At 42.4% G+C, this 13,501-nt stretch overlaps 1 protein-coding gene across 1 annotated transcript in view; it reads right to left on the reverse strand.

Annotated features, from left to right (window-relative positions):
- LOC142578382 (MAM and LDL-receptor class A domain-containing protein 1-like) overlaps window positions 1-13,501 on the reverse strand; it is an 87,073-nt gene that overhangs the window by 43,697 nt on the left and 29,875 nt on the right. Inside the window, exons 10-13 of the mRNA XM_075687776.1 lie at window positions 11,643-11,885; window positions 5,010-5,141; window positions 2,734-2,879; window positions 1,944-2,028 (exon numbers count right to left, since the gene is read on the reverse strand). Coding sequence (XP_075543891.1) covers window positions 1,944-2,028; window positions 2,734-2,879; window positions 5,010-5,141; window positions 11,643-11,885 — 606 coding nt within the window. The remainder of the gene's footprint in view (window positions 1-1,943; window positions 2,029-2,733; window positions 2,880-5,009; window positions 5,142-11,642; window positions 11,886-13,501) is intronic.

Consider the following 13,501-nt stretch of genomic DNA (forward strand, 5'->3'; position numbering starts at 1 on the left):
CTACCCACTCCCTCATTTTATTTTCTCTACTGCCTTTTCCTGATTCACGGTGCACTTACAGTGACTGTTCTGCAGGTTCGAGGTTTCATGGAAATGCCTGTGCCATTGATGCCCCTCTATGGTCTTTGATCCGCTGTACGTGACAGACGCGTCACGAGGTAGCCCATTCCCGTCATGCTCGTCACTCACGAACGAAATTCCTCCTTCCAGGAAAACGGCACTCCGGCGTTTGTTGGAATTCCAAGCTGATTTTGCAGCGTTCTTAGCTGTAACACTCTGTACACACGATCGTCACTTTTCTCGGCTATTGTCCATTTGCAACGCCCAAATGTAGTAACGGCTGGCCTTTCAATTATTATCCCTATGAAAGCGGTAAAAGCTCAACATATTACAAGACCAAAGGCATTATTTTCCACATGGGTCATTTTTCAATCACTTTTTCTCTTGTGTATTGTTGAAAGTCACATACACCCCGGATGATGCGATTCGCTTGATAAAGCCCAATGTAGTAGACCACGAGGCGGAGACGTTGTGCGTGTCTACAATGAAATGGTCAATGGAACGAAATGGTTTGCTTATGATGCTGCGCGCATCTGGAACGTTCATAAAGGCGGTAAGTGTGCACTGGGACTCGGAGTGGTATCGGAACTTTCTCTCCAACCAACGGGTGCACTTAGTGGCCAGTTCTAAGAACGCCGAACGAGCGCTTTCCTTTTGTGCCGAGCCGCTCCTTAATGGCAGCTAACCTGCGTCGCACTTTTCTTTTTCGCAGAACAAATAATTTGAAAGCACTTCGGGGCGCGAACGACTTCGTAATTTCACCGTACTGCGCCACCGAGGGAAAACAATGTCGACAGGTCACTGGAATAGCATAGCACTACTGCCCACGCAGGCGTCGTTTTAGTGTCGGAGCACGCGGAAATCGCGTCGCCGCCGGTTCATCTCGCAATAGTAAAAAACGCCTCGCATCACGATGCCACCTGTGCTTCCGCCGATGAGAGCGCACAGGTCGGTGGCAATCGATACCACCGACTTCCATCGACTGCGTCGGGCAGTCGATGGCAATGAGTATTGTCGTATTGTGGACATGTCCCGAAAACACGTGTTGTCACTTTGCCCGTGCACACACGTGCTTCGTCATTCACGTCGTGCGGACGCACCCGCCGTGGTTGCTCAGTGGCTATGGTGTTGGGCTGCTGAGCACGAGGTCGCGGGATCGAATCCCGGCCACGGCGGCCGCATTTCGATGGGGGCGAAATGCGAAAACACCCGTGTGCTTAGATTTAGGTGCACGTTAAAGAACCCCAGGTGGTCAAAATTTCCGGAGTCCTCCACTACGGCGTGCCTCATAATCAGAAAGTGGTTTTGGCACGTAAAACCCCAAATATTATTAAATTATTCGTGCGGACGCCCTGGTTTCGGCAACGGCGCGGGCGTCTCCCGCAGCGTCGCGCTTTCGCTTCGTGAAAAACGCATCGGGAGGTTCCAGCTTGAATGTGGACGATGGTTAAAAAAATGATGGAGATAAAAAAGAAAGTGTGTGTCGCGATTACCTCCCTCTATTTTGGTTTTCGTACGGTAACAAATCTTAGCTTGACTTTTTCTATCGCTTTCGATGTGTAAACGTGAGCCTATGTTTACCAAAGGAAAGTTCGCTCTGACTTGTTCCCTGGCATCAATGCAGCACAATGGGAACTACCACAGAGTTGCCTGGCAAAGGGACGTCGATACATCCTGGATTATCCCAATGTTTCCCGGTCTAAGACAGTTTGCTACGAAACAATTCAAGAAGACTTCAATTCACTTCGTCCACCTATTTGTGGTTTCTGTAGACTGTAGTAGATTGAAATCTAAGCAAAAATCATGTTGCAGGTCGACAGCAAGATTGTGGGCCATGGTGAACTACATGGGAAGTATTCTCAATCGTCCACATTTCAACTCACTTGGCAAAGCACATCCACTGTATTCTATGGCACCCACAGCAAACATGGCTTTTCCCTGCGAAAACTGGTTTGCGGAGAAGTGAAACTGCAAGAAAAAGAAAGAAAGGCCGCTTGTCTGCCTAGAAGTAGACTACAACGATAGTCAAAATTTAAGCACAACACTTTGTGCCAGGTGGTAGTGTTGATTTATTTTGCAAGAGTTGTGCGCGCTGAAAGCACCTAATTGTGAAATAATTAAACCCAAGAAAGGACTGCGATCGGATTCAGTAAAACTGCATTGCCTTTCTCTTGAGATCAAGAGGCGCGTCACTTTTAAACGCGTAAATGAGGTACTTGCTTTCATATCTTTTTCAGGTTTCAGCTTCGGTGTCTGATGGTAAATCTACACTGGTATTTAAGCAACTGCCTACTGTATGATCGGGCAGATATACTACTTAAAATAAAACTTGGAGCAGCGCGAAGAAGACGAAGACAGATTGGAATAAAAACGGCAATCGAAACCGCACATAACAGGACGAGTGCTGTACTGCCATAGTTGTTTAATGACGCACGCTGCCAACTGTGTCCCCCAACTGCTCGGTGAAAGTGGGTCTTAAACCTGTCTCCGAATTACGAAAACTATATTTTTTTTTTCGTTCGCTCCTGCCTCATACTTTGACGCAGAGGTGTTGACATGCGCGCACTTGATGACCGCTCATCGTTCCATGAAAATGCAAGTTCCTGAAAAACTCACTACTAAAAGACGTGGCTGCCGAGAAAACAAACCGTGAGCGGGTTTTCCGCGACTTACGCTGATTTCTGTAGCATAGCGCCCAACTTGGACGACTGCTTCGTTCCAGACGCCCTCCTCTGGCATTCGTCCAAACGAACGCAGAGCCCACACAGGCACAGCGTAACCGCCTACCGTCATGTTCAGGTCAACGTAAATACTGTCTCCTGCAGACGGGGTCAAGAAAACAATACATAAACACATAGAAATAGAAAAAAACCTTAGATGAAGTAAAAAGCGATAGTTCACAACATCATATTTCAGCCCCAAGTTTTCTATCAGCATTAAGCAAAATAATCAGCCGCCGCTCTTGAGACATAAAATGGAAACTAAGTTTCGGGCCTTCGTCCTAAAAATACTGATAGACAGTACAATTCACTGCAGTAAAATTTCGCAAAGTTCTTTTTTTTTCTTTCGAGCAGACGAAAAGGAAGCAATATCCAACTCTACCTCTGCCTCCTCGTGCAAGTGACACGCGGCAATAAAGAAGACGTCGTAGCATAGGGTGAAGCTCTAATTAAACAAGGCCAGCTTTACTATAACTACTTCCAACAAAAGTACGCTGCGTAACTTGCCGCTCAAGAAAATGTCCGGATCTGGGGCGCTATAATGTAAAGCTATTCCAAAGTTTCCTATTCCAATTCTTCAATCAGCCCCTCACGATTGGTCAAAAAATTTTAGGGCCAGCCGAACTTCGCCTGTGTGTCACGCGACGTCACGCAAAATCGCGACAGCTCCCCATCTCATATGACGTGTACACACTGGCTATGCAAGATTAGACCAAAATAAGAAAAATAATTTCTTCTGATTCGACGCTTTTTTGCCAATAGCCCTCTGCTATTGGTTAAAAGTTTTCGGTCTGCGCCCACTTAGCCTGTCTGTCACGCGACGTCACAAAACCACAAAAATTCATCGTGTCAGGATGTCGTGTGCGCTCTAAAGGTGCATTATTATGCCGAACTGAATTGTTTTCTCTATAGCCGGAGACGGCCCCGTTCAATGGAAGATGGCTGGCCGACGATCGCTCAGGCACTGGCTACTTGTACCTGCAGGAGAGCGTGGACTTACCTGCGTATAATAAAATTTTTTACGCGGCAGTGTAATGTTGTCGAGCCCTTTCGGCACCTATACGAAATCGCTCTGCCAGCTCTTCTTTGCTGAGGATCTGTTTTAGAGGCATTTCTAACCTTCCGTTGTACACCGCCGCAATTTTTGACCAGCCGCCGCAAGCTAAATAGAGAGAAACGGATCAATCGCAGACACCGGCACCACTTTCTTCATCCGGTTATCTATTTTATGACTAGGTTTCTGACTAGACTATTTTCTGACTATTCACTGACTAGGCTCCATTGAAATCCGCGCCACTTGAGCGGGCTACTCACCCCTTATCAGCGAATTAGATAAGAAAAACCACTCAATGTAGGCAATGTTATTCGTTTTTAAAGGAAATAGAAGTGACCTCCTGTAAACGAGGAGAGAGCGCTTGATTGGGCGGTTCAGACAACGCTGTGGGCCACCACCCGATGCTTGCGTCGGCATTTGCGTATTTTTCACGTCAGGAGATTGGAATAGTTCTACGTTATAGAGGGACCATGGTCCCCTTCTAACGCAAAGCACGATGATAAATACATTAGCATAACATGTTCTTAGGCCAGTTCGTTGATACTTAACTAAAAAAAGAAGAAAGCGTGTTCGTTTAGTTCGTTTTTCGTTACGTAAAAATAGCTTCACAAATTACAAAGACACTTAGCCAAGCCACTTGCATCATACCTGACAGTTGGGCCAGTTCGTGTAATTTCAGTTTATTGAACACAGCGCAAATAGAGATGCGGGCTATAAAGAAAGAAGCACTGTGAGAGACACTTTAGAATGCCATAATGAACGGTGCATTACATGGTGCGATGCGTCTTTTCGGCATCCAGGCATGGGAGCGAACGCGAATAGAGCTATTCTGCACTGGTTCAATCAACGAAAGCTCTGTTTTGTTTAACTAAAACGCTCAATTTCCTGCAGTATGAGGAACGCACCTCTGAGCGCGATTAGTATTTAAGTCTGTGGTTGCAATATACCGGTCATTTGAGCAAATCTGCATATATAGCCTGTTTTATAAGCCCGACTCTTTTTTGCCCGCGATGCAAGACTATTAAGGACAAATCATTTAAACGCTGGGAAGTTTTTACGCGTTTAGGACGCAATGTCTTGTGCTAACCTGCGAATGCATTTTCACACCGTTGATGGGCTTCTTGTATTGTGTAACAGCTTACCACGTCATCTAGTGACGAAGTGTGTGCACTTACCATTTCCGGCGTAGTTGAACCAGAACTTCAAGGTGCACAGTTTGTTCGTGTTTCTGATTTTCGGTGATTGAATAAGGGCACGACTTGATTTCATCGAGCTTGTTCTGTTTGCGTAGAATAGCAAATAATTCCCTGAAATTGGAAAAAAGGGACAAGTTAAAGCTGATTGTGTCTTATAGGTCTTAAGAAACATTGTAACCTATATTACCTGGCAAATAAAAAAAAACAGAGAGAGAAAGAATCGCCCGTAGATGGTACGTAAGAGGATTGTTCTGTAAACGGGCCCTGATTCGCTGACTTTCGAGAGTAGTTAAGAAAATCAATAAATATTGTTTATTACTACCACTTATTTGAAATATCCCTTACAAAAATGACTTTAGACTGTCTATAGAAAGTCTATAGACTTTTTATAGACGACCTTGCCTTTCTATAGATTTGGACATTTGTTGATACAAAGTCTATAGACTGTCTATCGACTAAAGTCGATAAAGTTTCTATTTCTTTTTGTCTATTCGCACTCTATACACAGTCTATAGAAAAAGTAGATATGGTGTTCGTTTCTTTTTTGTCTACTTTCCCACTGCAGACACCTATAGACAAAACTCGATACTGTCTGTATTTATTTTTCTCTATAATTTGTCTATAGATTTTCTATAGACAAAAGTCGATAAGATTTATTTTTCCTTTTGTCTATTTGCAGTCTATAGACAGCCTATAGAAAAAGTTGATGCGGTGTTTGTTTCTTTTTTGTCTACTTCCTCTCTATACACTACATATAGACGAAAGTCTATACAGCCTCTATTTATTTCTCTCTGTTATTTGTCTATACACTTTCTATAGACGAAAGTCGACAAGAATTCTATTTCTATTTGTCTATACGCAGTCTATAGAAAAAAAGTCGATAAGGTGTTTGTTTCTTTTTTGTCTACTTCCCCTCTGTAACTACCTATCGACCAAAGTCGATACAGGCTCTATTAATTTTTCTATGTTATTTATCTATAGACTTTCTATAGACGAAAGTCGACAAGATTTCTATTTCTTTTTGTCTATTCGCAGTCTATAGCCAGTCTATAGAAAAAAAGTCGATAAGGTGTATATTTCTTCTTGTCTTTTCCCTCTCTACATAGTTCTTCAAACACGCACATGCATACATTCACACACACACACACACACACATGCATATATATATATATATATATATATATATATATATATATATATATATATATATATATATATATATATATATATATATATATATTTCTGCGCGACCGGTCGCTCGAGTCACATTGCGTGTAATCGCGGGTTTCTTCGCGCTCGGAAAAACACTTCTATGGAGCACGCGTTGAACAGAAAACTGTATCGGGAGTTTCTAATGTTGCTTTGCACTTTTAACATTGAGAATTCTGATATAAATAAAATAATTGAGAAATTATTTAACACTATTTACGTAATCAGGGGAATGCAAAAAATAATCTGAGTGTCCCCAAGCGATGGCAAACAACATTACCTTGGTTCTCTCCAGCTACGTAGCATTTGCATATGTTAAAACCTGGCTTAAATTAAGTGAAACACCCCGTATACTTCTTTGCAATTCGAATTATTTTCCACGGTTTCCTATACCACCGCCGGTGAAGGCCATAGGGTTGGACGTCACTAAAGGTCATGTTAACTTGCGCGAACTGCCCGTATACCGATTGTGGTAAGACGTAACATGAAGTATAAAACAACCGATACTGTAAAATTCATACTGTAATATAATGAAACATCATAGTGGTACTGATTCATATTGCCATGTAATCTTTAGACACAGGTAAACAAAGTTGACTAGAGGCATAAGTGATGAGAGCAAATGATATAGAAAACTACTATTCAACCGTAAATATAACTCATTGAATAGTTTTCCCTCACATTGTTGCATTTGCTTTACGTGTGCGTCTCTTTGTCCTTGTCTCCCGTGCTGTACTCGTGTGGCCATCTAGTACTGCATGTCAAGTGACTGACGTGTTATTAGTTTGATCTAAATATTATGGACTGGCAGTACTTGGCAAGCTTTAAACCACAATATTTTTTTATTGCACATAAGCTGCGGGCGTCATAGATTGCCAGGAAATTTTCATGAAAACAGCCAGGGAAGGCTTGGAAAAAGATCGGGAAGTCTTAAAATGGCCACATAGGTATGCTGTCTTATATGTCATACAAAGTTTCCACAGAATCTCTCTGTTAAATATATTTTTAAAACGTTTCACCTCATAAAAAGTTGAGGGAAATTGGTTCCATTTATTGAAAAAAAAAAAGAAAGTCACGCATACTGACAAAACATTTCTTACTCAATTTGTTTTTTTTTTTGTTAACTAAAAGTCCTGAACCTCGAAACCCTAGAAAAATTTTCATCTTTGAAAGCACCTTCAATAATTTACTGTGATAGAATTCATTCGAACTATACTATCAGTTCTGTTTCCTAGAAGGTGAAAATCTGTCATGCCATGACACAAAGTGCTCGTGTGGTATTAGGGTGCTCATGTGGTATACCTAAATTGGAAACCTATTAGCATGCCCAAAAGGCATCATTACCTGTAAGAAATCAAGTGACCCCATATCAATAGAATCAATTTATCTGCCTTCTGTTGAATTTATGGCCAACGACCCATTCATTTAAGAGTATGAGACAGACATTTAAATGTGTATTAAGCAAAATAAATAACAATCTTAGGCATGATAGTGTGAATATTGCAGTCACGTCTTCTGAAAATATCCCTCTGCACGGGCATACTTAAATAACAGCCAAAAAATGTAGAGACAGCCCAACTGGGTAACGTTTCAGCAATAAATAGAGACCATTTGGGATAAGTACATTAATGCATCATATATGAACTTGTCATAAAAAGGAACATACGGTTTCTGGCACGAGCAGCAGTTGTGACTGTTTAATTGTTCACCATACCATGCAATAAAACATTGTATAAAGCTACTGATTTGTATTAACAAGCAGCCATTAGTCATAGTTAAACCGCATTAAGTATTGACTTAGATGGTTTGAGCAAATATATTAAGCTGCTTAATGAACATACAAAGAATACACACTTGTTATTTTTGCCTCATATTTCTGCATCTACTTATTTGCAGCATACACTTGCAGCACCTTGGGACTAATGACACAAAGGTCAAGGCCAGCCTGGCGACCATGCTTGCCAAGGAGTAGTGTAAATATTTAATCTGTTTCCATAATAGCACCAGACATGAATTTAAGGAATTCATCTATTATATCGAGCAATAAAAACGGTTAATGCATTGCCGGTGCATTTGTTTTATTTTTTGCACTGCATGATTCAGCACTATATAAGTTCTTTCTGTTTATGCAACATATATGAAAGTACAGCTGGTTCAGGAGCATTATTAATCTACTAACGGTAATGCATAAGTGCAGATGAAAAGGAACATGTGCACATGTATAAATACATTTAATACTTTTTGCTACCGCATGTAAAGAAAAATGTGAACTTGTAGATAGCCGCTATGGAGTTATGGCCTTATACACTCTTTGTAGACTTGTCTATAAAATGTCTGTGTCTATAGAGTGTCTATAGATTAATGAAAATTCATGTTTTTGACAAATGTCTGCAGAATATCATAGAAAAAAGTGTATTGGATTATAAAGTTCAGTTTTTGTAGACTGAAGTCTATAGAATGTCTATAGACTATCTATATACATTTGTCTATAGACATTCCATAGAATTCAGTCTACAAAAGTAGAACTGTATGTATATATATATATATATATATATATATATATATATATATATATATATATATATATATATATACTTTTGTATACTGAAGTGTATAAAATGTCTACAGACAATTGTCATCTATAGACATTCTATAGACTTCAGTCTACAAAAGTAGAACTGTAAGCCTATACACTCGTCCATAGACATTCTGCAGACAACTGTCTTCAAACATGACTTTTAATTAATCCATAGACACTCTATAGACTCAGACTTTTTATATACTAGTCCATAAAAAGTGTATGGCCATAACTCTATAGACTGTCTATAGACTCAGACTTCTTATAAACTAGTCTATAAAAAGTGCATGGCCATAACTCTATAGACAGTCTATAGACTCAGATGTTTTATAGACTAGTCTATAAAAAGTATGGCCATAAGTCTATAGACTGTCTATAGGCAGTGTATAGACAGTCTATAGACTCAGACTTTTTATAGACTAGTCTATAAACAGTGTATGGCCATACGTCTACAGACTAGTCTAAAGAAATGTAGACAGTCTATAGACTTCATAGACAAATGTCTATAGGCTGTCTATGGACTTTCTATAAAAATTTTTGTAAGGGATACCACCTGCGCTCTTTCATGCATCTCTATATGCCAACTAGACTCCACCGAAGAGAGGCGACTCTACTTTATCGCTTATGGCTAGGGGTGGTTTTCACGAAATCTTACTCCTTCCGTATTGGAATGGTCGACAACGCTGTCTGCAATGCCTCTCTTTGCGAGGAGACGCTGGAACACATTCTGTGCGACTGTCCTGAATATAACGTTAAGCGACAGTCCCTGGCATCTGTTCTAGCGTACCTTTACACTAGACCCCTCGACACGATTTTCACATGCCGCCGACAGAAGACATCGGAGGTGAAGGCGACGAAGGGACTACTTCGGTTTTCGAAAGAGACGGGATTGGAGAAGCGGTTGTGACAGTGATATCACGTACCATGCCAGATTGATGGACTCCAACGGACGATGTGTGGGTGCTGTGCTATGTGCTCTCTCTCCCTCTCTCCCTTCCCCATCTTTCATCTCCCCCATCCCTCTCCCACGTGTAGGGTAGCAAACCGGTTAAGCTAAACTGGTTAACCTCCCTGCCTTTCCTTCTCCACTTCTTCCTTCCTTCCTTATGATAGCGTGCATATTCAGGCAGTGTTTATTCGCGCATGACTGATTCGTTCTTTCGAGTCTTGGCTCCTCGTTTCTATAGCTAATTCAGATTGCACTGTGTGATTGTTATTTGGCTCATTGGAGGATTAGTTCACAGCAAGTAATCCCAGTGGAAGACACAATAAGCAGTTCAGGGTTATTGGCTTTTTTAATTCCAAGAGCCAATGCTGGAGGCGCGTTGGCGTCGTCGTGCTGTCGTGGTACTGACGGCGCATGCGCGGTCCACGCATGTAGACTCAGAAAATCGCCAGAGCCGCGCATCATGTTCGACAGAAAAAAAAAGGGGGGGGGGGGAACCAAATGGACGCACCATCCCGCTATGCCCTACCGCATCAGCTGGAGCCGTGCAGGTAAGCGATCAGCATTTTGCTGCTGGCATGAACGCTGCCTGCACACACACTATAGCGTCCCTGCTGAGCAACTTTGCGCATACCAACCGTGTTGCACTTATGCGGCTCTTAACAGGCCGGATAATAATCTCGTGCAGCATGTAGTTGCGAGGCCGGTATAGCGCCACTGCCGGCTTTCACGGTCGAGCCAATGCTACGACAACCGTGGCACTGTATACCTGCTGCACACAAGCAGTTGTGCCGTGTCACGTGTTGCATCGTGCCATGTCCTTCGCACTATCCGCATATTGGTACGGATAATCAACTCAGGACATCCGGCACAGCACTAAGCCTTGCTGTTGCATTGATTGTTTCGGCGAAACTGCGAATTTTTTTTTAAAGAATAGCTCTTCTTAGCTGACTTCAGACGGGATCGGCGTATGTCGGATATGGCTACCTTGTAATCACTTACAGGGAAAAAAAAAGAAATGGCCTTGTCTTCGTTAGCGTTCGACCCATGGCTGATCCTTAATTTCTTAATCGTGCTCCAAAACCACAGTATATGAAGATCTTTCACAATTAGCCCCAAACTAGAATGTGGTCACTGGTCCCGCAACATGACAACCAAAACCTTGTTTTCAGCGCCCAAATATGTAGGACTAACTATCACAAGCTACTTAAAATGGGACAAACATTTGAAGAACGTTTGTGCAACAACGTTTAATAAACTATGCTTTTTGCGCAGGAAACTAAAAGACTCGCCGTCAAGTTTAAACTCCAGGCATGCTGCACTTTGGTTCGACCAGTCCTTGAGTACGCTTCCGCTGTATGGGACCCATACTACGTTAAAGATATCGCACAAGTAGAACGAATTCAACGCCTTGCTGCCCGATTTATTGTATCTGACTATCGGTCTTCTTCATCAGTTACTGACATATTGCAGCGACTGAATCTGGAAGCCCTCCGTGTCCGCCGAAAGATTGCGAGACTAAAATGCTTTATTTGATATATCAGAACAAACTCAGTCTCCCGCTCGAAACCTATCTTTCCCGCGCACAACACAGGTCTTCTAGAATTACTCACTCGAATGTTATCCGCCCGTACTTTGCGAGGATGAAAATGTTTCAGAAGTCATTTTTCCGCTCACAATTGAAGAGTGGAATTGTCTGCCAGCGTCTGTTGTTGACTGTGCAAACTTTGACTGTGAAAACTTTGTCATTGCACTTGATGTAACCCTCCCCTGCTAGGGCAGCATTGCTGCCTGCAGTATTTTGAAATAAATAAATAAATATCGCTGGCTTTGCCGTCCGCCTCTCCTTGAGCTCGCGATTCAAATCGTAGTGACTTACCGTCACGTTCGCCCTTGATTCCAATGGGCGGCGCCCGTGGGACCAGTGCTATGGGGACTAACTGCCACGAAGCCGAGCCTCGGTTGTGCACGCCGTCCAGGTTCCAGCCACACGCATCTTTTCTGAAGTCGCAATGGCCGCATTTCTCCTCGTCCGCCTTGTCCTTGCAGTCGGGCACGAAGTCACACACGCGGTCCACCGGCACTGTCTTCCCGTCGTGGCATTTGAAGTGCGGCAAGTTGACTGCACAACAGACGTTGAGTACGGTATGGCGGCGAAATGAATGCATAAAACGATAAAGGCAGAAGAAAAGGGAACAGACACCACGAAGCACCGACTAAACAACTTGGAGGGCTCATTGCGAAGACAGCAATAATAAATAGCAAGAAATTCCCGATACATTATTGCATGAAGCATACGTCGCGTGATAAAACTTAAGCGGAGTCTTTTATGCCCTCTGAAGAAAACTAAGTCCTTTTTTTTTTCTTGCTGGAGCAAACGATGGGGTGCTCCCACACGCGTGATCGCTTTTGTTTATGGTCTACACCTGGGCGATCAGGCGAGCATATGTGCTTAGAAAGTTCAGAGTTGAGAATGGGCTGATTAGTTGAGTTTAGAACAGATGAATAGTTGAGAATGCGCTCGTGCATTCTCAACTAATCGGTGAATAGTGAGCATAATCGGCCAGGCTTATTTGAATCGCCACCATGATGCCGGCACAGAAAATAAGGGAAGAGAAAGAACTACAGCCAGCATTGAAAGCTTTTTCAAGCACAAAATGTATATGTCCTGGTGACTATTCCGCTTAAAGGCTATAACAAAAGTGGCTGACGCGGATGTGGAACGGAGAAGCATCCAGTGTATATTTTTCTTCGAGTACCTTACATTGTGCGCAACGATCCCTGTTTTTTTTTTCTTTTGATGTAGTGTACAGTGACTTACACTGTCCTACACTTAAACAACAATCTAGCATACATATCATGAGAAGCCAACAAACACTGACACAAAGGGCAACACAGGCGAAATTACTTGTGCTTAATAAATGAAATAAAGAAACTATAACTTCATGGAAATGGAAGCGGAGGAAAAAACAAGTTGCCGCATGTCGGGAACGATCTCACAATCTTCGCATTTCGCATGCCATGCTCTACCAACTGAGCTGCCACGGTGCATTTCCCCATCCACTTTCTTGGGTATTTGTTTCCTAGTAGAACCCTGGGAGTGTTAGCCGGCGCCACCACTCACAAACTTTGGCGGCGGATGTAGAACATTCTTTCTGCCGCAGGCGTCACGAGATCGTGATCACTTTGGGTGAAGGCAACCGGTCAAGTGGATGTGGAAACGGCACCGAGGTAGCTGAGTTGGTAGAGCATCGCGCGCGTAATGCGAAGGTTGTGGGATCGTTCTCAACCTGCGGCAAGTTGTTTTTTCATCCAGTTCCATTTCCTTTAATTAATCGTTTCTTTATTTCATTTATTAAGCACAAGTAGCTTTCCCCATTTTGTCCTTCATGTGAATGTTTGTTGGCTTCTTATGATATGGCTAATAAAAATCGGTCTCATCGGTTAACCCCCCTTTTCTCGTTTAATCTAGTATACAGTAGTCTAAGTGCTTCGAATTTACGGTATCTTCTCGCCTTTGAGCTCATGTGTTACGCATATAAATTTTCTAAGCTATAAACAATTTCTCACAACTACAAAACGTTTACCTTATACCGCATATTTTTTTTTCTTATTTTTTGCGCAACAGAATTTTAAAAGTCGCCTGTGGCGGATACTATAATTCTAGTCCTTGATCTAGATTGCCCAAACAGACTGGCATTACTCGGAGGAGAAGCTGAAATGCAAAGTTGATTAAAA

The sequence above is a fragment of the Dermacentor variabilis genome, chromosome 4, assembly GCF_050947875.1.
Source record: "Dermacentor variabilis isolate Ectoservices chromosome 4, ASM5094787v1, whole genome shotgun sequence".
In the NCBI taxonomy this organism is placed as follows: Eukaryota; Metazoa; Arthropoda; class Arachnida; order Ixodida; family Ixodidae; genus Dermacentor; species Dermacentor variabilis.